Raw genomic sequence first — 26,999 nt, 5'->3', positions numbered from 1 at the left:
AACATTCATATTTGAGAAATGAAGTTTGACCTTGACCATTCAGGGTCCATACTGATTTTCTTGAATGAAATTCAAACACTTTTTAAGTATTTTCAAGGGGAAAAAATCCAAATTCAAGCACTTTTTTAGTCCGACATACTGAAGAATGTATATTATTTTAGTGTCCAATACTGACATTTTTCGCTAAATTGGTCCCTTCTTGCTTAACATTCTTACAACATTCTGCACTACCCTGATACCGTAACAACTGTTTTAATCAAAAGTAAGATATTTCATTATGATTTAGTCCTGTAATTGACCAAAGGCATTACCGTAAAAAGTTGTGTATAAGGCGCACTTTTTTACCCCAAAATTTGATTTTAAAAACTTGATGCGCATTATGCACAACTACAGCCATGTCAAGACATTCTTTCCTTCTCAGTTACCCAGTTGCGGTAATTCGTATCATTCTGTTTCCCGGTGTTTAAACTCTATATTAATAATAGTGTTATATTTACGATACGAATAAGATGGACAAACATTATAAAGTTAACATAAATATTTTCTATCTTTTTCAGGTATGTACAGAGAATTGAAATCAAATAAATTTGAAGAAGAGAATGAAAAACAAGGAAGCCATTTTTATTTAAATGTTATTGTTTTCCCACAATATTATACCCTACTGTACTAGGGTTACACAATTTATTTGGAGGCACTTGTCGATTTACAATAGTATGTCGGCAAGGTCTTTCCGGATATATTTATGATTATTTTTCTTGCTTTTCAAATGTGTTAAAATTTTAAAATTGATGTTGTTTTTGTTTACACGTTTTCATACGTCTTGTCAAGATTGAGGGTGTTATTATCGAGCAATTTGCGTCACCTGTCAAGTTTTGTGTAGCTGGGCTATTATCAAAACATGCGAACTGGCCAATGGCTTCACACCTCCATCGTTTGTTTATCGCCGGTAATGTCGTAATGGTGTTGAGAAGTTTGAGTCGTTAAACTCTCCTGTCAGTTACAGACACTTGAAAAGAACGCATGATATCAGCAATGTAAATAAACGCGCGGTTGTGTAAAATTGTGGACAGTTACTTCAGAGACATAAGATGAAAACCTTGATGGTATCCTCGTGGAAAGTGTGCATTTCATGCATAATTCATTTAAGTCCAAACATTTATTTTTACGCATAATATGATTTAAAAAAAACACAAACTAGTTGTATCGTTATCGTCTTAAAAATAATTAATAATTGAAGCAATAAAAGAACACGAAAGATCGGAAATGTAAATATAACGATTTTCAGTTAGCCTGCGGTATGGAATTTTTCCCCCAATTTTTTTGATTCAAAAACTTTTTTCCCGATTTTTTAGCTTAAAAAAGTAGATGCGCGTTATACATAAATGCGCTTTATACACAGCGTTTTACGGTACACATACCAAAACAAAATCCGTTATTTGTATTGAATATGTATTCTAAATGTTCACTCATCTGGTGGCTTAACAACACGGATTCCCCCATACTAGACATCTCTATATCTGTTCTGCATACTTAGAATTGGCGTTGTCAATAACCTTCAAAAGCAACCCTTTCTGAAAAATGCACTTATTCACTGGCATATTTCAGCAGCGTAATGGCATAATGCAAACAAAAAAATGTAGACCAATTGGCGACAGATGAGTAGTAGTTACCTCCTTACATTAAAAAACCCATACCGATCCAGTACCTGCTAGTATAAACAGATCGGAACTGTCATAAATCTTGAAAAAAACTACGACTTCCGACTCATTAAAATATGTATTTTTACCCTATAGTACAGGCACCATGTACTTAAACAAACGCCACTCGCTGCGGTGTTCATCTCACTGTGTTCCCTTACCAATATGAACCCCACGATGAGTATTCAGATCAAATGTCGCGGGGCCATTTGCCATAATGTGAACACCACGAATCACTGCAGACCCATAATATATACCGCCGTGTTCATCCTGTTCGCTTAAAATAAAATAATTCAACATAAACGTATTGTATTGATCCCTTTCATTTAAAAGTGATAATGAATAATGTATTTCACACCCATGCCCATGACAGTGTTTTTTGTCTTATATAACAACGCGTATAAAAGAAAACAGTGTTCGCACCTAGCTGTAGGATACCGCATTTAGAAGAGTTTTAATTGAGTGTTTGATTATTCAATTAACAGTTTGAAGCCAAGGAGAACTCATAACTGATTGTAGTAATCGTATTATCCCGAGTCTTCAGATTCCCCGATACATACGTTTCAACTGTCTCAATCGCATACTTCAACTTCTCCCATCTTTATCCATTACTCAATAATCCCATATATGCTTGATTTCCATTTTTAAAATCAAATTATGGGTGGGTAATATAGACGATTAGAGTCATAAACACAAACGTTTGCAATTTTCAAAAGTATCAAATGAATTTCCTCATATGATTCTATTTAAAGATTTGATGAAATAAGCGCCCAATCAGGACAGTTGTATTGCAACATGTGTAAATCATCTGACATGGTTTGCACGCATCGTGTACAGCTATTTTAGGTAACAACTTCTACATGAAATAAATGAATTTCTTTGTTCTGATAAAAAGCGCGTGAAAATTGGCGTGGGTCAGATAGGAGGAGCGATCAATATCATCGGATCGATATGATGTGAAATTATCTGAAAGCTTGGAAATAATGAATCTGTTTTTAACATTTTTAATTGTTTTTATTTCATTTTCAAGCACTTTTCCAACTGAATTCAAGCACTTTCTAAGCACTTTTCAAGGCTATGGTTGAAAATAAGCACTTTTAAGCACTCCAGATCGTTTTTAAGCACTTTTCAAGATAAACTTTGATTTTCAAGAACTTTTCAAGGTCTGTGCGAACCCTGCCATTGAGCTGTTAAAACATGTGTTGTACCCAACACACCATTTCCATATAGCGATTACATTATCGTACAGTACAGCTAAAGCGGCACAAACATAATCCGCGGCTACGCCACGGCCAGATTATTAGTACGCGGCGGCCGAATCGTGTGTTCACGCGGCGTATCGCCGTGGCACTCGGCATCGATCCGCGCTACGACGCCGAGTCTATGTTAACCTCGCGTACTTTCGCGGAGTAAATCCGCCGCATACGTACGCGGCGGATCGAGTGAAAAGATATCCACCTACATGTACATACATGCATGTGTAGCGTATAATTAATTACGCGCAACTTTTAATGTTTCGTTCGATTATCATTATTTAATATGTAATCCGAAACACACTTCCGAATTTTAATGCTAACACGACCTTTGACAAATTCTAGCGTCAAATAAACAGTGCTAAAATATTCTTTGTTTCATAAAAAGCGCGCGAAAATTATGCAGACATGTAGAACGTTGTCTGGAAAGTTTGGGTGTATTTTGTGTTGAATAAATACATGAACATCACGTCAGGCGTAAATCGCGTGTTCAGTTGAAAAAAACGCCCCGATTAGACGTTATTTCATCATCTCTATAAATAGTAACAAATGCTAAAATGTATTTGATACTTAAGGAAATATCGAGAATGTTTGTGTATCGTAAATATTTACCTGCATTTGCTTTAAAACTGGAATATACGGGATTAGCGGGTAAATTAGTAGCGATATTAACTGTATAATATGAACAAAATAAAACGTGTTTATATACGCATATTCAAACAATAGTTATAATAAGCTGATAATCAACAAAACAACAAATACGTCGTCACCGTCTTGATTATTGATGTGGCTTCAAACTGCTAATTTTCTCAGCTTAAATTTAATAGCAAAATCAACATGAATTAATTTATAAATCCACCATATGCTGGAGCCTTGACCACTTGTATGTGCGAAAACATAATTACGTGACCTTGTTTATGTGTGAAATACATACATTACGGGCGGGAAACAAACTTAATTGGAAAGACACATTAACTATGCTTACATGTATATGCTAATACAATCCGCGCACAATAAATTTATTATGATTTTAATTATTATTATAATTGTTCTTTCAAAATTTGTTAACTACATGTAACTAATTATTTTAAAAAGATTTGTTATTTCATGATGCGCATCGACTCGGCATCATGTCGCGGATAGCGGCATGCCTCGGCGGACAGATGCGAAGTTTTGTGGGGAAATGCGACTTGCCGCCGCATACTGACGCGGCTTCAACGACTGACGCGGCATCGACTCGTTTCGCCTTGCCGCCGCGGATCGCGAAATACGTTTGTTCCGCTTTGGCTGTACTGTACCTCAACATTGATATCATCCTAATACACAAGTGTTTAATATAATTTTAGTGTGTGTGTGTGTGTGTGGGGGGGGGGGGGGGGGTTATAACAGTCAATGTTTTAACCCTTTACCACTTACATATGTATTTTCATGCATTTTTTGTCCCTTACAAAGTTACATTTAAGACCTTTTTTTACTAGATTCAAACTTTTAAGGCTTCATTTCCAAAATTTTGATACTGATGAGCAGCAAACAGTATAAAACCTGAACAGACTGCGACTGACTTTGCTTTTTAGTGGTAAAGGATTAAGCTGTGACATGTAAATTGGATTTGCCCATACAATCTTCATTTTCATAGAAATGAAACAGATTCAATAAAACAAACAATTTGATATCAAGATGCAGTACATTTTAGACACAAAAAGAAACTTCATAACAAAAATAACCCAACATGTGCAGAGCAAATGCTGTAATCTGTTCAGGATATTGTAATACACTGGATAAAGCAGGAACTAATACCTTTTATTAATTTAACATAATCAATCTTCAATAACAATACTTCACTCATAATCCATGACATTAAAGCCATGCAAGAGTCAACATGCAAAAATTGATAACATGTAATACATCCTACATTTCAGCTTTTGAAATATAATTTATTCTAAAATTTTCATACAGTGACATGTAAGAGGAGATCTATGTGTCAGCACATATAAAAGTTATTTGACTATCACTTGGACTTAAGTCAATATTGGCGCATTGCTGGGGATAGATTACAAAAAGAATTTAATTTACATCTTTAAGAAAAAAAGATTAATTGCAATCGAATGCCCAGGCATTATGTCATAAAAAAAAGAGAGAGAGAGACAATAACTGGTTCAAAAACAAAAACCTATTCAAGACAATTTATCATTCTCGACAGAAGCATCGTAGTCCGAAGGGAAAAGATAGATTTTGCGTTTTAAGTTTTAAGAAAACTTAACAAGAGCTGTCAGAAGACGGCGCGCTCGACTATTCGAGTGCTTAACGTATAACGTAAGCCATCATGGGGAAATTGTTTATATTCAATTAGGTCAGGGTAATATAATCATATTCTAAGTGGAAGAGGACAATAATTGAAACATATTGATTGCTTATGTTTTAAAGAAGTAGTACTTTATAGACGATTCTGAGTTCAGGTATATTTTCCACAATCTATTGAACATTCGTAAAGACATAACACAAACTAATAAGATTATATTTCAAGTTTGATAGCAATAGCTTGGGTAGGATGATCCTTCAAAAATGAAACAAGGGCTGTTTGTTAAACATGCATGCCCCCTATATGGGCTGTCAGTTGTAGTGGCAGCCATTGTGTGAATACGTTTTTTGTCACTGTGACCTTGACCTTTGACCTAGTGACCTAAAAATCAATAGGGGTCATCTGCCAGTCATGATCAATGTTCCTATGAAGTTTCATGATCCTAGGTGTAAGCTTTCTTGAGTTATCATTCGGAAACCATTTTACTGTGTCGAGTCACCGTCAGCTTGACCTTTGACGTAGTGACCTGAAAATCAATAGGGGTCATCTGCGAGTCATGATCAATGTACCTATGAAGTTTCATGATCCTAGGCATAAGCTTTCTTGAGTTATCATCTGCAAACCATTTTACTGGTTCTAGTCATCGTGACCTTGATCTTTGACCTAGTGACCTGAAAATCAATAAGGGTCATCTGTGAGTTATGATCAATGTACCTATGAAGTTTCATGATCCTAAGCGTAAGCGTTCTTGAGTTATCATCCGGAAACCATTTTACTTGTTCGAGTCACCATGACCTTGACCTTTGACCTAGTGACCTGAAAATCAAAAGGGGTCATCTGCGAGTCATGATCAATGTACCTATGAAGTTTCATGATCCTATGCGTAAACGTTCTTGAGTTATCATCTAGAAACCATTTTACTGGTTCGAGTCACCGTGACCTTGACCTTTAACCTAGTGACCTGAAAATCAATAGGGGTCATCTGCGAGTCATGATCAATGTACCTATGAAGTTTCAGGATCCTAGGCGTAAGCCTTCTTGAGTTATCATCCGGAAACCCTTTTTCTGTGTCGAGTCATTGTGACCTTGACCTTTGACCTAGTGACCTGAAAATCAATAGGGGTCATCTGCAAGTCATGATCAATGTACCTATGATGTTTCATGATCCTAGGCGTAAGCGTTCTTGAGTTATCATCTGGAAACCATTTTACTGGTTCTAGTCACCGTGACCGTGACCTTTGACCTAGTGACCTGAAAAGCAATAGGGGTCATCTGCGAGTCTTAATCAATGTACCTATAAAGTTTCATGATCCTAGGCGTAAGCGTTCTTGAGTTATCAGACCGACCGACATGTGCAAAAAAATATACCCCCTCTTCTTCGAAGGAGGGCATAATAAATAATTATTTGTTGTTTTTTTTACCATGTTGCAAAAAAAACAAAACTTTTTGGGTGGGGGATGGGGTGGGGGTAAGGAGAGGGGTATAGTGTGGAGGGGTGGTCATTTATTAGATTATCTTTCAAAAATATGGGGAAACAAGGGACAAAATTGTCACAAAACCAGGTTTTCATTGTGAAAAAAAAATCTGATAAAGGGAGAAAACTCAAACTGAACTTTTGAAATGACCAAAAAAAATTAACCCCCTTTGTAAGTTTTTTTTTTTTTAATCTATTTTTAGTCGTGGCGACCTTGACATTGGAGATATTGACGTGATTCTTTCGTGGGACACACCGTCCCATGATGGTGAACAAATGTGCCAAATGATTTTAAAATCTCACAATGAATGACATAGTTATGGCCAGGACAAGCTCATTTATGGCCATTTTTGACCTTTGAACTCAAAGTGTGACCTTGACCTTGGAGATATCGACGTAATTATTTCGCGCGACACACCGTCCAATGATGGTGAACAAATGTGCCAAATGATTTTCAAATCTGACGATGAACGACATAGTTATGGCTCGGACAAGCTCATTTATGGCCATTTTTGACCTTTGAACTCAAAGTGTGACCTTGACCTTGGAGATATCGACGTAATTATTTCGCGCGACACACCGTCCAATGATGGTGAACAAATGATTTTAAAATCTGACAATGAACGACATAGTTATGGCCCGGACAAGCTTATTCCGCCAGCCCGCCAGCCAGCCAGCCAGCCCGCCCGCATTCGCCAATCTAATAACCAGTTTTTTCCTTCGGAAAACCTGGTTAAAAAAGGAAAAACAAAATTATAATTTTTTTCTTTGGGGGGGGGGGGGGATTCTGGGCATAGGGCGTGGGGGATGGTTTGGGTGAAGTCCATTGTGCTATGTCAGGTAAGTGTTGTTTTGTCAAAGTATGAATCAAATCTGATCATAAATAAAGAAGTTATGGCAATTTAAGAAAAATTCATTTATTTGACCTTGAGAGTCAAGGTCATTCAAAGGTCAAATTCAACTTGCTAAGTTCAGTACCCTCATGATAATAAGAAAGTTTTGGAAGTTTGAAAGCAATAGCCTTGATACTTTAGAAGCAAAGTGAATCTAAACACAAAATTTATCAAAATATTTGAAGTTACTAAGTAAAAAAAGGGCCATAATACCGTTAAAATGCCAACAAGAGCTATGCAACTTTTCCTATACAGTCCCCTTATGATAGTTTAATAGCGAGTGTTCCAAGTCTGAAAGCAACTATAGCTATGATACTTCAGGAGTAAAATGGACCAACACACATAACTTAACCAAATGTTCAATTATCTAAGTATAAAAGGGGCCATAATTCTGTCAAAATGCCAGTCAGAGTAACATAACTTTGCCTGCACAGTCCCCTTATTATTATGTTGCAAGTATGAAAGCAATAGCTTTGATACTTTAGGAATAAAGTGGACCTAAACACAAAACTGAACCAAATTTTTCAATTTTCTAAGTGAAACAAGAGATGTGTTTGTCAGAAACACAATGCCCCCTATTTCACCGCTTTCAAGTCATATATTTGACCTTTGACCTTGAAGGATGACCTTGACCTTTCACCAATCAAAATGTGCAGCTCCATGAGATACACATGCATGCCAAATACCAAGTTGCTATCTTCAATAATGCAAGAATTATTGCAAAACTTTAACGAAGGTTAAAGTTTTGGGACACACACATACAATGACAGACAGACGGACTGACGGACGTACGGACGGATACAGTTTACTGTTATGGCATGTTCAAGTGAAATGAAAGATAATAAAAGGTAAACACATTTAATATATTAACAAATGTATGTTAAATACATCAATTTGTAACACAAGACATTGACATTTTCAAAACACTTCTCATTCCTGACACTAAACTGGTTGTAAAACACTTTGGAAACAATTGTATCTTCTTGTTCTGACAATACACCATAAACAAAACACTTACAAAAATATTTAGCTCTGAAATGTTCTACCAATACTGGAATTTTCTTGAATGTGTATCATGAAGTAAAGTTACAAAGCTTGAAACTTATTTCTAGTAGTCTTTTTATGTAGTGTACCAGATGGAAGATTATTGGTATGTAAATTGAATCCTTTCTTGATATTAAAAATTAAATGAACATGTTTTCTAAACACAAATATAGGTAAAAAAATAATGGCCAAAAATTTAGATACACACAATATTTTAACAAGGGACAAAATTGTCACAAAACCAGGTTTTCAATTTGAAACAAGAGATGTGTTTGTCAGAAACACAATGCTCCCTAATGCGCCGCTTTTTTATTTACCTTTGACCTTGAAGGATGACCTTGACCTTTTAACACTCAAAATGTGCAGCTCCATGATATACACATGCATGCCAAATATCAAGTTGCTATATTCCATATTGCAAAAGTTATTCAATATTGCAAAACTTTAACCAAGGTTAAAGTTTTAGGTTAAAGTTTAGGTACAAAATGACAGACAGACAGAAAGACAGGCCAAAAACAATATACCCCCGATCATTCGATCCAGGGGCATAAAAAAAGAGTCTGATGAAGGAAGACAATTCAAATATGCATTGTAACTGATTGTTCCTAGTTACCCCCCTTGTGTCAAATTCAATCTATTTTTAGTTGTGGCAAATTTGACCTCGGAGATATCGATGGAGTTCTTTCGCATGACACACCGTCCAATGATTGTGAACAAATGCAGCAATAATTTTAAAATCTCACAATGAATGCAATAGTTATGGCCCGGACAATATCAATTATGGCCATTTTTGACCTTTGAACTTAAAGTTTGACCTTGACATTGCAGATATCGACGTAATTCTTTTGCGTGACACACTGTCCAATGATGGTGAATAAATGTGCCAAATGATTTTTAAATCTCACAATAAATGACATACTTATGGCCAGGACAGGCTTGTTCCCCCCGCCCGCCGACATTCGCCAATCTAATAACCAGTTTTATCCTTCAGAAAACCTGGTTAAAAATACGAGCAATAAGCTGGGATTTTAAAAGTGCAGGGAGGATGTTTTCTCAAAAGGGCACTTTTGCGCACGCACTTTTTTCTCACATGGGCACTTTTGAGCGAGCGGTTCTCTCATCCTGAATGTTCCCTGTTGAATATTAGCATTAACTATTTGTTATAATTTATTACTTCCTTTATTATTAAACTAAGTGAATATAATGTCTACAACAAGGAATAAATCAATAACAGAGTAACAATATATTAATAAATTATAATATGCAAATGTAATTGTGCCATTTTTTTTATTGCAAGGATGAAGATACAAGCAAACAATTTTCACAATGAAATGTTTAATACTACTTTCATTTCTTGTCTTATGTTCATACTGTATTGACTCTGCCTGCAAGTTCCAATATGTAAGGGCATGGAGTGATCACAATTAGCTATAACGTTCACTTGAGCTTTTATCAGATTTTAACACTAATGCTCTACGGGTTACCACTGTTATGTACAAGTGATTATTTGAAACAGGAGATTTAATAAAAGCTAATGTTTGATCAATATATCTGCCTTACATGTTTGTTAATGAAAGTTCACGGATATTGGTTAGTTTGCTTCAACTTATTTGATAGCATGCTGCCATTGTTTGACATGTAAAACATGATGGTCAACTTGTTAATTGTATTTCTATGAGCTAAAGGATATACCTTGATGAACCTTATCTAAAGGTTGGTTTTATCATTACATTCTAAATGTATATTTGATTATTACAATTGTATACAGTAAAGTGAACATGTACTGAATTCATTTATTTAATTACTATTCTTTACACTCTACCAGAGGCAATTTAATATTATTTAATTTTTACTTTATTTCATTTTGCTAAAACAAAGAAAAATGATTTGTTATTTAAATTTGTCTTATTTAATTACATAGTATTTTGAGGGCCCAATTAAGTGCCAAGACCTTTTTGATTTGTTTAAGACAAAAAATGACCATGCTTCACTGAAATTTATGTTATACATGTAAAATACCAGTAGAACATTCTGAGTGCTTTGTTGTCATTAAAATCCATAATTTGGTTATTAATAATTGTAACTGTTATGTTTTCATTATTAAATAACTGAAGGCAATAGTAACTGCATTCAAAATTTAATATACAGATAGTTTGTATGCAGCAATATTCTCTACAAAATGTTTAAATAACAAGGGCTGCTTGTAAAACACGCATGCCCCCCAAATGGGCTCTCAATTGAAGTGGCAGACATTGTGTGAATACATTACCTAAGTATCAATAGTTAATATATATATATCTATATCATCCAGAAACCATTTTACTGCTTCAGGTCACTGTGGCCTTGACCTTTGACCTAGTGACCTGAAAATCAATAGGGGACATCTGCCAGTCATGATCAATGTACCTATGAAGTTTCATGATCCTAGGCCAAAGCGTTCTTGAGTTATCATCCGGAAACCATTTGGTGGATGGACCGACAGACAGACCAACCAACATGTGCAAAACAATATACCCCCTCTTCTTCGAAGGGAGGAATAACAATAAGGAACAACAAACAAGCCCATTGTCTTATTTTCACCTGTTCTGTAAGATGTCTAGATGCCTGTTGGCAACATGTCCAGCCCATTTTCTATCATGCTTTTAATTATGTCACAAACAGCACCATTCATTATATTTAACATTTGGTCTTAAGTGTGACCTCGACTTTTGCCAATTCAGGTGACACAATTCCAAACAGTACCCATTTTTGGTTCATTTATTTTCAACTCAATGATAAATGCTAAGTTTAAGTCTGACCAAACTGTCATACGACATTCAACCTGTAAGTTACAGTTTGGACCTGACATGATCAGATATTCCCCAAAGTGCCGGACTGTTGGACCTGACTGATGTTTTAAATACAGGTCAGATTAAAAATGCTATGTAGCTGGTCCAAATGTTCGGAAAATAATTAAAGAGCAAAACATTATTTATATCATAGAAAAACAAAAGATGCGTTTGTCAGAAACCAAATGCCCCCTATTGCGCGCTTTGAAGCCATATATTTAACATTTGACCTTGAAAGATGACCTTGACCTTTCTCCACTCAAAATGTGTAGCTCCATGAGATACACATGCATGACAAATATCAAGTTGCTTTCTTCAATATTGCAAAAGTTTAACCAAGGTTAAAGTTAAAGTTTTGAAGCCACATATTTGATCTTTGACCTTGAAGGATGACCTTGACCTTTCACTACTCAAAATGTGCAGCTCCATGAGATACACATGCATGCCAAATATCAAGTTGCTATATTCAATATTGCAAAACTTTAACTTAAAGTTTAGAGACAAAATGACAGACAGACAGGCCAAAAACATTATACACCCCCCCCCAATCATTCGATCCGAGGGCAAAAAAAAAAACCTGAAAATAAAAATGAGCAAAAATGAAATATGAGCAGTAAAAATTACATTGTATTTTTGGAATGTCTGCATGATCTGGAATTGTTACCTTCACCGTTGAGGTGCTGATATTAAACCCGACTCTCATCACATGGTGATATGAAAAATTATTTAAAATTGCATGATGAATGATGAAGTTAAAGTCTGGACAAACTGTTTTATAGCCTAAATGATAAAGTGTGACCTTGACCTAAGAGGCAAGGAGACTGATGTTATATGTGAAACACTGTCTCTTCATGGTGTACATTTGTTTAAAATTATTTAAACATTCCATGATAAATGATAAAGTTTCAGTCCAGACCAGATGCTTAGTGGCCTTATTTGACTTGACCCCTGTGTGACTCTGACCTATAAGGTAGAGAGACAGGTTTTATATGGGATACTTTGTCGCCCCCAGGTGATCCTTTGCAGGAAAATTACTTAAAAATTACAGTCCACACAAGCTGTTTATTGGCCAGATTTGACCTCTTAGTATAACCTTTGACCTCTTAGTATAACCTTTGACCTCTTAGTATAACCTTTGACCTCTTAGTATAACCTTTGATGTAGGGAGACCGTTGCTACAGGCAACACTCTTAGTACAACCTTTGATGTAGGGAGCCGGTTGCTACAGGCAACACTCCATCCCTTCATGGTGGCCCTTCATGGTAATATATTTTGAAATTGCATGATGAATGATGGATGACAATTTTATGACAAGCTGAGAGGTATGCCCATATTATAAACATCACTACAAGCATTACATCTTTGACATTGTACAGAATATAGCATTCATTTGATTTACAATTTAAATGTTGAATTTAATAATTCATTAATCCATACATTTACACAATGTGACAATTAAATGGTTTGGATTGGACATGCAACATCCAAGACCAATAATCCATAATATTAATCCATACAAAATATATTGGCACAGTTAAACCTTGTGAAACTTGCAATATGTGGCAATAAATCTGTAATAAAAATTAGCTGGCACATTGTAAACATAATTAAAACAATGTTTTCAGGTTTTTCTGTTTCACAGACTGGATGTCATGCAGTTCTAAGTATTGACTGTGAATTAGTTGTTCCTAAATTACATGCATGATCAATAGTTTTTGCATTTACAACTACCTTGAAATTTAATTAATTTTTCACAAAGTCTGCTCACCAAATCTTGCCATTGATTTCTTCATACATGCTTTAGCCTGACTTTGTATGTCAACAATTTTCTTTGGCCAATAATTACTTGATAAAAACATTTAAAATACAAAATTTAAACAATTTGAAATATGTTTTTCTATATGCTTAACACATAAAATACTGGCCAATATTTATTAAAATGTTTGCCAGTTAGTAAAATAACTGTTTCAGGTAAAGATTGGACAAAGTCTTAAATGTACTTCATTTATTTTACCTTTGATATTAAAATGTGACCTTGTTATTTGACCTTGGAACTTAGTTATAGTGTGTACTACTAAGTATGTTTCTACCAACTGCAAAGTTGTAAAAAAATATCCTCAACTTGCTCAAGACTCTATTTGACCTTGAACATTGATTGGTGACATTTACCTTTGACATGATGACCTGGTTCTTACGAATCACCTTTGCAAAGTAATGTGAAAGTCCATAAAATGCTGGGAAAAGTTATATTATATAAAAACTGTAAAGTACATATAACCTACAATTGACTTTTGACCTTGAATTGTGAGCTTGACCTTGGACCAAAGGACCTGCTATTTGGTTGCAACACCATGTTTCTACAGGCAGATAAAAAATTAAAGTTATTAAAAATTCATTCATCTGACCTTGAATTTTGACCACTACCTTGTACCAAGTGATCTGGATAATGTATGAGACACCCCATGTCATCAAGCTGATCATTTATGGCGAGTTATTTGAAAATCTGCTGGGTTGTTTCCATAATACAGGCACTCTTTTTAAAAGATATATATTAATGCTAAAGAACATGTTGTTTGTTTTTGTTTTTTATTTATTTATTTTGACCTTGCAGTCAAGGATAACCCATGAAAGTGCAAGCACTTATTTCTAATGGGGTCCTTTGGTTTTGCTGAAGAGACAGCAAGCAGAAGAGACAGTATTGAGATACAAGGAATCGGGGTGCGATACCCTAGCTCTTTGCGAATAGATCCCTTGGTTCTTTTACGTGTTCAGTGTATAGCACCGATACACGCGATAATTACCTGGGTTTCATACCAGTACATCTCTAGTTAGGTGGGAAACACTTAAAGCATTTCTGAAATTTCCAGTGCCCCGGCCAGGAATTGAACTGGGGACTTCTGGAATGGTAGACCAGAGTGTTACCACTCGATTACCGCACCACTCTGAAATGTTAACTATTATTTCTTTATTAGGAATTACAGTCATAAAATTCCTGAATTTTAGTTTGCTTTAATGAATAACCACTAACATTCTTCTTTAGTTCCATCCAAGTTATGTCCAAGATTAACTAAGTGTTTTACTTCTCATTTATATTCAGACCCTTTACTAAAGCCATCATCCCCCTGGAATGGACTTCATAGAACAGAACATGGTTGGCACCTGGGAGCACGTCAGCACTGAGGGAATGGAACAGTTCCTTAGCAAGATTGGTAGCCTGTCTTGTTTGTTAATGAGGAATATTAAGCGAAAATGTTTAAGCAAATGTGCATAGCATGCTTTAACAAATCATAACACAACTTGCATCTTTTATGGTATTTTCTCCTCCAAATAAGTCTATTGTAAGCACAGATCCATTGGTGGGGGAAAAGTTTAACTTACATGAATTATGACCGTTTTTCCTTTGAAGGGCCACATATGTGTATTAAACTTGCAGTTTTATTTTTTAGGAATTAAAATAAGCACATGCCGTGAGACATGAACAGGTAAATTGTAAAATGGCTTGCACAGATTATGGGTTCACAAATCTATGACCTAAACTTACTTGTTATCAAAACACATGTACCCAAATACAATTTCAGATATTATTATGAATTGACAAGAGGGCCATGATGGTCCTGAAGCACTCACCTGATCTCAAGGATAACAAATTATCGAGACTTGATCTGTTTTTTTACCCTAATTGACCATCAAGACTAAGCCATACATGTGACATCTATAGTGGAAAAGAGATATGTTTTAAAGATTTGACCTGATTAAAAAAAAATTTTGACACAAATGACCCAGATTTAAAGTTGACTTAAGTATTGTCAAGATGAACATTCTCACAAAACTTCAATAATATTGAATCATAAATTTGGTCTCTAAAGTGATATCTAGGTTATTCTACGAATTGACAAAGTAATCTAGTGTTTGAACACGTGACCCAAATTCTAATTCAGCCTAGGTATGGTCAAGATAAACATTCTAACTCAGTTTCATCAAGATTGGATGAACCAGCAATGTGGCAAAGTTCTAATAATCTAACCACACAAGATTGGATGAAAACTGTTGCTTCTAGAGTATTTTTAAGGTTTGGCCTTGGGATCCAGTTTTTGGACATAGGTGACCCTGATTCCAACTCCAGGGGGGTTTTCATTTGTCATTTTGGGAAAAGGAGTCTGGTCAAATTGGAAATTTTAAATTGATAAAAGTGGCAATTTGGGATTTTTTTATCGACAAAAAGGACCAATTGGGAATTTTTATTAACAAATATTGACACAACAGGTCTTTACGTGGCCAATTTGGAATAAAATCATATAAATTATAGTTATATATTTTGTAGGTTGCTTAAAAAAAATAAAATTGAGATAATGTGTCTAAAAATCATAAGTCATAAAGACACTTTTTTTTAAAACAAAAAAATATAAAATTTTTTAATTAGGATTTTTTTGGTTTGGGATCGGGTCTGTTTGCTTTGAAATTGGGTCCGTTTAACAGCCTTTTTTACATAGCAGAAAAAACCCTAGATGTTTTCTAAAGATCAACATTCTGCTTAAGTTTCATTAAACTCACACACCTTGAAATAAAATACATGTTAATCAATACGTATAGATGCAATTAGAAAGTGTGCAAAATTGTCATGCAATCTATAGCCTAGTTAGCAAGTAATTTATTAATTATTTAAGTTTTAAAACCGAAAGAGTATAAGTATACGTCCATTTCAACAAACTTATTTTTAAGTTTTAAAGTGCAAAAAAGACAGATTTCTACCTAGTAACCATCAGATATATTCTAATTGGCATAGATAAAATTAAATCTATAGCCTCAAGTAAGCAAGTTATTAATTTTTTTTAAAGGTACCGCTTTTAAAACTGAAAGTAGGATTTCTAGATGTGTACGTCCATTTTGACAAACAAGATTATATTTAAGTTTTAAAGCACAAAAAATAGACAGATTTGTACCTTGTAACCACCAGATATATTCTAATTGGCATATATAAAATATGTTTCTTAATAATACTTAAATTTACTATGCCAAATAAGTTGTGTGGCATTAAGATGAAAAGTGTGGCCTCTATAGTTGTAACTAGCTAAAAGTTAATGACAACCAAACCTGGGCATAGACTGACCACAATAGCTCTCACTGAACACTTTGTGATTGACAGTCACTCATCAGTATCCTGTATCAACTAATATTTCCTTTAACTGTCTGTACAACAGCTGCCTTACCGTTGGCAACCAGTATCATATATCAAATAATATTTCCTTTAACATATTTTGTCATGACAACAGGTGCCTCACCATTGGCAACCAGTATCATGCTGAGTAGCACACCCAGACTCACGTTTGAGGTCAAGGGGAGCGAGGTGGTATCTACGAACGTGCCCACCCCATCTACAGACCCCGACATACTGATCACGTACACATTCAAACTGGACCAGGAATTTGAGCTTAACTTAAATGGACTGGAAGTGCAGGTAAAAGAACATAAAAGACATTTTTTTTATGCTTTTTAAATTTTTGTACAGCTCCGATGTTTACAAATTTTCCCCAACGCACGCACGCACGCAAGCACGCAGGCACGCACGCATACACACACACACACACAAGTTTATTTCATAAACGATTCTCACTTTGTGCTTAAGGTGATACTACAAAAGTTCCAAAATAGCATGTATTTCTTGTTTACGTCTAATTCAATTTAATCCCTTTATAAGTAGACAATTACATTACTTGAAAAGGGGTGTGAACATATCTAAATTATTAACTTGTCAACCAACAAGTTGCTTGCAAAATTCTACATGTCTGCAAGCAAATATTACCTCACCTTTCAAAATTTAAGCGACAAGTTGATTGTAAAATTCTACTTGTTTGCATGCAAATATTACTTTTCAAAATTTTTGCACGTAGCTGTGGTTAATTTCAATTTATTCTGCAAACTTATAGATATTGTAATTAATACTAAATATATATATATAAGAATAATGCAGACATTAACACAATTTGTTTCACGTGTAACCTGAGCAAGGTCCAAACACATATCGTTTCTGAACATGAGACTGTCATAATGTTGGTCAGACTTGTCTGTGCGTTTTGATTTTTTCAATGATCTAACAGACATGAGTTTGACAGTCAAGTCATAACAAACCAGTAAATACTTATGAACTCAATCGTGGATGTGATTAAATAAAATGATATACATGTTGTTACCTTGTAACCCATTTATCAGCATTTATTTGATTTCAATACAATGTTTGCCTTAAAGTCAACTATACTGCAAATCTGCTAGATCGTCATCAAACACTTAATATTTTTCCAATACATCAAGAATCTGCAATGGACAGGTTTTGTTAACATTCGTCAGTTTGTAAGCTCAATATAGGTCGGTCAAGATTGTTGCACCTTCTATGGTCATCACATTATCCAATCATTTTAATAAATAGTTAATAGAACATTCATACAACTACAGTGTACAGCAACAAAAATAACCCTAAAGTCCAAGGGCAAAGTTTTACTTCATCAGCTATACCTCTACTGTGTCATAGATGAGACATACAAAATAGACTTCATGAAAGTGTGCCCATGCAAGGAAATATTTATCTCCAGTGTAACGTCCAGGCCAATGTTCTAATTGCTACAAAGCAAATAAACTCACACTTTCCTCCAATTGAAAATATGATAAGTCCTCTCCCCTGTACGAATCCAATCGAAGACCAAAAACCATCATCGTTACAGACCAATTATCATAATAATGTTACAAATTACTGTGGTGTGTTCATATATCAATAACTATCATCTTTACAGATGACAAATTAACATCATCGTTCCAGATACCAATTAAAATCATAGTTACAGATACCAATTAGCATCATCGTTACAGATACCAATTACCATAATTGTTACAGATACCAATTACCATCAATTGTTACAGATACCAATTACCATCATTGTAACAGATACCAATTACCATCATTTTTACAGATGTCAATTGCCATCATCGTTACAGATACCAATTACCATCATTGATACAGATGACCGTGGTGTGTTCAGATACCAATTACTGTTATTGTTACAGATACCAACTACCATCATCATAGCAGATAACCAGTTAACATCATTGTTACAGATTCCAATTATCATCATTATAATCAGCGTTTCATATGACCAATTTATGTCCTTGTTACAGATTACAATTACCATCATCGTTACAAATGACCAATTAACATCATTTTTACAGATAACAATGAACAACATTCTTTTTTTTTTTTTTTTTTTTTTTTTCTTTTTTTTTTTTTATTCAATATCATACATACATTGTAAACATGTATATGATCATACAATATAGTGATTGTACAAAGCAATAAAGTTCAGACATGTTTTACAAGATATGCCTATATATATATATTTTTTTTTTTGGAGAGAAAAGAAAAGAACAACAGAGGAATAGTTATGAAAAATGATGAGTTGTATAAAGTCGGAAGAAAGCATACTGGACTTGTGTGTTTTGTTGTATATTCACAATGATCTTGTCAGATAGAAAATTTAAAATTAAAAACAATAAACAAAACTATTTTATAGAGAAAAACTAACATTAGAGTGAAATGTGTATAAGTGGACAAAACATTATGAGAATTTAATCCGATTCCATTTTTGTTCAAAGATTTGTAATGTGTCATTACTGAGGGCTATTTCTTTCTCAATCTGGATTTTTAGTTTAAGACTATGGACAAAGCAATTAAAATTTGGTACTTGTTTTTTGTACTTCATGTTTAAGATAAAATATTTCATCAATATGACCATAAAATTCACAATATTATTACAGTCTAATGATTTCAATGAGTTAATTCCGAAACTTACATTTAAGAAAGATAGTTTAACGTTTAGTTGCTGTTGTTCAAGAAAAGATATTAATTGATTCCAAATAGGCTGGATGTGTTTGCACTCCCAAAAAAGATGTTCTATAGTTTCGATGTTTTCACTGCAGAAGTCACACAGATTTGAGTTAGATAATTTGCATTTAAAGAGATATTTATTTGTAGCTATAATTCTATGGATGTATTTATATTGAAAATTTCTCAGCGTGCTTTCAATAGTTGCTTTATATGGCATGGTAAATATGTGTTTCCAATTAAGTTCATTTTCTCCAAAGAGGACATTTATTTTGGATTTTGGAGTTTTCTGTAGGGTTTCTAATTTGTATTGTGTAAAATATTTTATTTGTTTTGTTTTTTCTTCCAAGTATGTTTTCTACAAATGTTGTTTGAGTACATGGTGTATTGTTTGTATTGATTTCAGATTTAATATGTATGGGTATGCTTTTGATTAGTGTGTAGTACTTCAGAAAACTATTTGAAGGTATACCGTATATGTAGCATATATTATCAAAAGAGTAGAAATCCCTAATTCTGTAGTCATATAATTGGTCGACATATTTAATGCTTCGTTCAAACCAGTCTTTATAGAAAAAGGTCTTATTGTTTGAAGTTATGTCTTTATTGTTCCATAAAATTGTTTTACTGCTGGTTTGGGTTTCTAAGTTATGAGTGACATCACTCCACGCTGATAGAACTTCAGACAAAAATATGTTTTCGTTTGCAATTTCATGTAAGATAGTATTGCTGATGTTACATTCAAAGATTAAGGAGTCACCATATTTTTTTAGGATTTTCTGGTAGAATAATTTCCATTTACTCGTATTGGTATTATCTAGGTATCTTTTAACCCAGCTGCATTTGATTGCATTCAAGAATGAGTCAATGTTCGTTAATTGGATGCCTCCATTTTCTACAGATTGAATTAACTGAGTTCTTTTTATTTTATCAGGCTTACCGTCCCATATGAAATTAAATATTGCTGATTTTACATCGTTAATAACATCATTTGGTGGATTTGGGAGAACTGTTAAAACATATATTAATTTAGGAAGTGCAAACGTTTTCAATACTGTGTTTTTTCCGATAAGTGTAAGTTTACGATGATGCCATGATTTTAAGCAGTTTTTAAAATTCTGTAATTTAGGTAGTATGTTTTTAAGAACTGTATCCTTTTCATTATTTGTGAAAGTAATTCCTAGCGTTGTGGCTTCATCGGATGTCCAATTAAATTTCATTCCTTTTTTGTATTGAACATTGCTTTGTTTTAATTTACCTACTCGTAGCACAGTACATTTACTTTTGTTTAGTTTAAGACCCGATGTCATTCCGTAAAGGGTTAGCGACTCTATTAGGTTATGGAAAGAATCGTAATTGTCATTTAAAAAATAAGTTGCATCGTCAGCAAATAGGGATTGTTTGATTTCTTCGTCAGGTTCTAGTGATATGCCTTTTATGTGTTTATTTGATTGGATGTGATGTGATAGATACTCGATGCAAATAATAAATAGCGATAATGAGAGTGGACATCCTTGTCGAACCCCTCGTTCGATGTTAAAACTGTTTGAAAAGAAGCCATTGTTAATGATTATACTGTTAATATCGGTATAGAATAGTTTGACCCATTGAATGAGACTTTCACCAAAGTTCATATTTTCTAAGCAAGAGAACATAAATGAATGATCAAGCGAATCGAATGCTTTTTCAAAGTCTGCAAAGAATATTAGACCAGGATTATTTGAATCGTTGAAATAGTTTATGCATTCTTGGATAAGACGAACGTTTTCACCAATGTAACGTCCTTTTATGAAACCAGATTGAGATTTTGAAATGATTGATGGTAATATTTTTTTAATTCTGTTTGCTATACTTTTAGTTGCAATTTTATAATCATTGTTCAGTAAACTAATCGGGCGCCAGTTTGATAAGGATTCTAAGTTTTTTCCGGGTTTTGGAATAAGTGATATAATACTCTTTGTAGCGTAGTTAAGTTTTCGTTGTTAAATGAATAGTTAAGTGAATTAATTAGATGTGTTTTTATATCATTCCAGAATATTTTATAAAATTCGATTGTGATGCCATCAGATCCTGGGCTTTTGTTATTTTGCATTTCTTTTAGGGCTAATCCGCATTCATATTCATTAAGCAATCCGTCGCACAGTTGTGTTTCCTCCTGGTTTAAAGCGTGATGTGTATTTTTAAAAAGGGTGTTATTTTCAACATTTTTTCGTTTATAGAGGGTTTCGAAAAATAAACGTTGTTCTTCTAGTATTTGAATTCTGTTTGTTATATCTTTTCCATTGACTACTAATTTGTGTACAGTTTTTTGTTCACTTCTACGTTTTTCAATGTTTGCGAAATATTTTGTATTTTTTTCATTGTGTTCAACATGCTGTGCACGCGCTCTTAGTATTATTCCATTGAGATGTGTATGATAGATTCCATCTAATATTTGTTTTTTTAATGTTATTTCATTTTCAATGTCCGTGGTATCATTTGTGTTTGTTTGATGAAATTGGTTTTCAAGTGTTTCAATGGTTTTGATGGTTTCGGTTTCAAGTTTGTGTGTTTCTTTTTGTTTAAATGATGTGTATCTTATTGTTGTGTTACGTATATTTCCTTTAATTACTTCCCATAAGGTGTTTGGGTTTGCATCTTTATTATTTTGAACTGTATTTAATATTTCCTGTTTTATTTGTGTTTGATATTGTGTATCTAATAAGATGCTGTTGTTAATTTTAAAGTATCCTGGGCCTCTTTCAGGTTGTATGTTGTGCAGTTTAAGTTCAACTAGAGAGTGGTCAGTCATGAATCCTGGTTTTATGTTACATGTGTCAATTATATTGCAAAGAGATTCAGATATTAAAAAATAGTCTAATCTACAAAATATTGTTGGTTTTGTGTTTGAGTGCCAGGTGAATTTGCTTTCGTTTGGGTATATTGTACGCCAGATATCTATCATATTGTAGTTTTCAATTATGTTATTTAAAATGTTTCTATTTTTAGTATGAGTATAAAGGTTTCCATTCTTTTTATCTAATAATGGGTTCAGGACAGTATTGAAATCACCACCAATTATAATATTTTTATCTTGGTTATTAATTATGAAGGATTGTAATGTTTCGTAAAATGTGGAATCGTCTATGTTAGGGCCGTAGACGTTGATTAATGTTATTTGTGTTTCGTGTATTTTGATATCTATACTTGCTTGTCTGCCAATTATTATTTCCTTAAAGTTATCGGCTGTGACCCCTATATTATTTTTTATCAGAAAGGCAATGCCTTGTTTATTAGTATGTTCTCCACTGAGATAGATTTCTCCGTCCCATTCATCTTTTAAGGTTTGTGCTAAAGTATGTGTCAAGTGACTTTCTTGTAAAAGGCATATACTATATTTTTTATCGTCTAGCCATTTGAAGATTTTAATGCGTTTGTCTTTGTTGTTTAGCCCTTTAACATTTAAAGTACATAATTTAATCATTTAAAAATGTGGAGGGTGATGTTAATGATAGTTTGTGTGTGCTTGTCCAGTTAGTTTCTATCTTAAAACATGTCAAGTTTGTTTCTCTTATAAGACATAGGACGTCCATACATACAAACAAAAATAGGAAACAAAAAATAGGGATACAGAAAGGTGAATATTCCATAGATATGAAGAAGTGAAAAGAAATAATCACAGAAGTGAGAAGAAAACACAATGGACTACTGGTCCAAACTAAAAAACAAACATAATAGACAGAAAAAAACACAAATGTGAAAATGACAATGAATGTAATGGTAACTTGGCTAAACATTACAAAGATAAAAAGAATAAAAGAACATATGCAATCAGTGGATAGTAAATTTTTTCATTATTTTTCGAACAGTTATGTTGAAATAAAGTATTTTTGTAATATTTTTAAGTGCAGATATCAATCAATATAATGTTATTTAAATTTATTAAGTCGATTTATTTTTAAAATAACAAAAATGTATTAATATTATGCTATTTCATTGTACGCATTTGTTAAATGCAGAAATGAACCAATATCAAGTTAATACGAAATAAATAATTGTGTTTTTATATATAACAAAAAAACACACGTAATGAAACACTTTTAGAGCTCGTATGGAAGATTATTGTTAATTTCATGTGATCATAAGATCAATAAAATTAACGTATAATTGCCATTTACAATTGACTATTTACAAATTATACATATAATAGTAGCATTACACAAAATCGATAACAGTGGTTATGCGACTGTTGGTTTAAGTTATGTACAATAAGGTAGGCAACAAGAGATTGTCAAAACAACATTCTTACAGATACCAATTACCGGCATTGATACAGATGACCCTGTTGTGTTCACATACCAATTACAAGAAATGTTACAGATGTCCGTTGCGTATTCAGATACCAATTACCATCATGGTTACAGATGACCGTGACGTGTTCAGATGGCAAGATGACGCAGCTAGTTCGGTCACAGCGCCTCCATAGCCACAGGATAGAGTTCAGTAGACATGAGAAGCAGTTAGTTCAGGTATTACAGGGAGTGATCATTGTAAATAATTATTGAAAAGGTCAACTTTAAGACATGTATCTCCACTGAATTTTAGTATTTTACAATGCCAATTGTGGTACTTATTTTGAAATTGTCATTTTAATGATGTTATCAGTGTTTTTGTCTGTTAAAGCTTAACAGGTATGACTTGTTAAAACTTTCATTTACTGTAAATTGTTTTGGACATGCTTTATCCTAGGTAGGCACCATTACAAATCCCTTGGCATACTGTTGACAATAACATGCTTTCTTGTAATAACAAGAGGGCCAGCTTGTCACAAAATACTTACCTTAAAAGGTCTGGGTAACAATTACTTTGGACTTGAGAATGTACAACATAAATTTGACAAAATTCAGACCATAATATATAAGATCATAATAGGGATGTGTTTCAGACAATCAGACTGGTTCTCAAACTTGGCAGACATTTTAGGTCCACAAACATTACACCAAGATTCATGATGATCTGATTCACTTTTTTGAAAATAAATAGGGGACATCATCCTCAATGCCCCTTGTAAATGTTCCTTAATATTTTTGCTGTTTAAATTTCAGGCTTTCTGCTACACAGATGATGATGGGGTAGAAACAAAAGCGACTTTGAAATATAAGCGCACTAAATAGTCTAACCACAAGAGCTTTGTTTACAACATCTATAGTTAAAATGACATACAATTACTGAGTGTGTAAATATATATGTTTCCAGCAACAATTTAATTAACAATGACATATTATTATCAAAGCAGTATTGAAAACAGCAGTAAAGTGGGCACTTTACTTATTATTTTTGCGCATAAGCATTATTCTCATCAATGGGTACATTCTGATGCCAGTAAAAAATCTGAGCAATAATAGCATTTCCATATTCATTGACTGGTGTGATGTAAATGACATTTATTAACTGGTGTAATATAAATGACATTAGTTGACTGGTGTAATATAAATGACAGTAATTGATATAAATGACATTGATTGACTAGTGTAATATAAATGACATTAATTTACTGATGTAATATAAATGACATTCATTGAATGATGGATTGTAAATGACATCTTTTAGTGGTATAATGTAAATGACATTAATTGACGGATGTAATGTAAATGCAATTGCTTGAATGGTGTAATGTAAATGACATTATTTGAGTGGTGTATTGTTAAAGTCATTTATTGACTGGTGAAATGCAAATGCCTTTCCTTAACTGGTGTAATATAAATGCCTTTCCTTGACTGGTGTGATGAAAATGATGTTCCTTGACTGGTGTGATTTCAATAACATTCATTCGCCTGATGTAATGTAAATGACATTCATTTGACTGGTGTAATGTAAATTACATTATTTAGACTAGTGTAATGTCAATGACATTCATTTGACTAGTGTAAAGTGAATGACATTTATTTGCCTGGTGCAATGTAAATCACATTCATTTGACTAGTGTAATGCAAAAACACTCATTTACTGGCGCATTGTAAATGATATGTATTGGATTGGTAATGAGCAGGGGTCCACTAGTGAATGGTATTTAATGGTGGGCTGCTAGATTTTGTGAGAAATTATATACGTTCTTTCTACAAAAGGTTTTGAAAAAGCTAGAGTGGGCATCTGTAGCAACAATTGCCAAAATGTTGGTTTCTAACCCTGCAGCTTATATCATTCAATTGTTACTGCAGACAAATATGTGAATGCAAAATATATATTGTATTTTGTAAGTTTTTAAATGTTAATAAAATATTGAAATATATTATATTTTGCATCATGATACCATTATCTCAAAAAAGTATTTTGGCAGGCCAACATAATTGTATTGCTTGCCGGCATCATTGCTTGGTATGCCTACACATGGCTCTCAGTTCTAGTGGTTCATCACTATAGTAGCAAATTTCATAATGCAAATACTTTCCAAGAGGTCACAATTTAGTTTGATTGATTTGCTAGTCTGTTTGATGAATTATGATTTTTCCGTCAAAAAATTATCAATATTTCTATGTGATTTTTTATAAGTAAATTACACAAAAGGGTCATGATGGCCCTTAAGGGCTAAATTGACTTGGCCAAATGATCTATTTTTTTACCACACTTGACCCACATTCAAACATTGCTTTCATATTCAAGATAATACTTTTACCAAGTTCCATCAAAACTGAGTCATAAATGAATGGTATTCTGACCAAGATTTATCAAAACTGAGCCATATGGCCCTAGAATGGTAAGTATGTTTTAGATTTAAACAGGTGACCAAGTATTCATATGCATCTGAATCAGATTTCCTTTTTTTGACCTAGTGACCTTGTTTTTTACCAAGCATGACCCAGTTTCGAACTCAGTCGAGGTATCAATGGGACAAATGTTCTGACCAAGTTTCATGAAGATCGGACAATAAATGTGGCCTCTAGAGTGTTACAAGATTTTAATGTAGCCATATATAGCCATATAAGGAAAAATGCCCCGCCCCTTGGCAGCCACGTTTTTCAAGCAAAGGTTGGGACAAATCATCAGAGCAAGTTTCATGAAGATCGGTTAATAAATGTGGCCTCTAGAGTGTTAACAAGGTTTTATTATAGCCGTATAAGGATAAATGCCCCGCCCCCTGGCGGCCATGTTTTTCAACCCACCGGCATCATTTTCAAAATCGTCCAAGAAATTATTGGGATTAATCTTCTGACCAAATTTCATGAAGATTGGGCAATAAATGTGGTCTCTTGAGTGTTAACAAGATTTTACTATAGCCATATAAGGAAAAATGCCCCGCCCCTTGGCAGCCATGTTTTTCAAGCAAAAACTCATCCAAGATATCATTTAGACCAATCTTCTGACCGAATTTCATGAAGATTGGACAATAAATGTGGCCTCTAGGAATGAACAAGGCAAATGTTGACGTCGCACAACGGAGGACGGACAAAAGGTGATCACAAAAGCTCACCATGAGCATGTTGTGCTCAGGTGATCTAAAAACAAGGGATGTTTTTGTCAGAACCACAATGCCCCCTTATGCGCCGCTTTGAAATATTATCCTCCACCATAGGCGGAGAGATATTGTTTTGGTGTTGTCCGTCACTTTTGTGTCTGGAGCCAGCTATCTTGGAAGAGCTTTGGCGGATTTCATTGAAACTTAGTATG

The 26,999-nt window shown here is 33.9% G+C and overlaps 2 protein-coding genes across 2 annotated transcripts in view; one reads left to right on the top strand and one right to left on the bottom strand.

The window, feature by feature from the left end:
* LOC127846435 (tRNA-dihydrouridine(20) synthase [NAD(P)+]-like) overlaps positions 1-26,999 on the bottom strand; it is a 101,050-nt gene that overhangs the window by 53,779 nt on the left and 20,272 nt on the right. The gene's annotated exons all lie outside the window — the stretch shown is intronic.
* LOC127846445 (uncharacterized) lies at positions 10,165-25,623 on the top strand. The gene is made up of 5 exons (XM_052377696.1): positions 10,165-10,373; positions 14,586-14,697; positions 16,759-16,943; positions 23,759-23,863; positions 24,440-25,623. The coding sequence occupies exons 2-5, from the start codon at positions 14,616-14,618 to the stop codon at positions 24,506-24,508; spliced, it is 441 nt and encodes a 146-aa protein (XP_052233656.1). The 5' UTR covers positions 10,165-10,373; positions 14,586-14,615; the 3' UTR covers positions 24,509-25,623.

Source organism: Dreissena polymorpha, chromosome 9, assembly GCF_020536995.1.
Source record: "Dreissena polymorpha isolate Duluth1 chromosome 9, UMN_Dpol_1.0, whole genome shotgun sequence".
NCBI classification, from domain to species: Eukaryota; Metazoa; Mollusca; class Bivalvia; order Myida; family Dreissenidae; genus Dreissena; species Dreissena polymorpha.
The sequence above is the reverse complement of the archived record's forward strand: the minus strand, read 5'-3'. Positions and strand labels throughout refer to the sequence as shown.